Source organism: Eimeria mitis, genomic scaffold, assembly GCF_000499745.2.
Source record: "Eimeria mitis Houghton genomic scaffold, Emh_scaff2076, whole genome shotgun sequence".
Lineage (NCBI taxonomy): Eukaryota > Apicomplexa > Conoidasida > Eucoccidiorida > Eimeriidae > Eimeria > Eimeria mitis.
In genome coordinates this window covers 508-994 of record NW_013570399.1, presented here as the reverse complement: position 1 = coordinate 994, position 487 = coordinate 508, and the positions used below count along the sequence as shown (strand labels likewise).

At 60.4% G+C, this 487-nt stretch overlaps 1 protein-coding gene across 1 annotated transcript in view; it reads left to right on the top strand.

The window, feature by feature from the left end:
- The window catches only part of EMH_0048260 (Tyrosine kinase-like (TKL) protein, putative), a gene marked incomplete at both ends in the record, with an annotated part of 2966 nt that overhangs the window by 2094 nt on the left and 385 nt on the right, over positions 1 to 487 (top strand). Inside the window, one exon of the mRNA XM_013496383.1 lies at positions 43 to 487. Coding sequence (XP_013351837.1) covers positions 43 to 487 — 445 coding nt within the window. The remainder of the gene's footprint in view (positions 1 to 42) is intronic.

The window sequence follows — 487 nt, the reverse complement described above, 5'->3', positions numbered from 1 at the left end:
CAACCAAAGCAGCAGCAGCAGCTGCTGCTGCAGCAGCTGCAGGAGGTGTACGGCGCAACGTTGTTATAGGCGCCAGCCGCATCATCGCCCCAGTACCTGCTGCAGCAGACACACACCAGCGACAGCTCCCCGCGCTGCTGCAGCAGCTGCAGCAGCAGCAGCAGCAGCAGCAGCAGCAGCAGCAGCAGCAGCAGCAGCAACTGCAGCAGCAGAAATACCAACTGCAGCAGCAGCAGCAGCAGCAGCCAGATATAGTACAACCATGGCAGTCGCATGCTAAGGAGGGGCCCAGTGTACCTGCAGCAGATTCAGCAGCAGCAGCAGCAGCAGCAGGCAAGGCCTCAGCTGCTGCTGCTGCTGCTGCTGCAGCTGCTGCTGCTGCTGCTGATTCGGATATTTCAGGGGTGCAGAAGCAGCAGCAGAAACAGCAGCAGCAACAGCTGCAGCAACAGTTGCAGCAGCTGCAGCAGCTGCAACAGCAACAGCT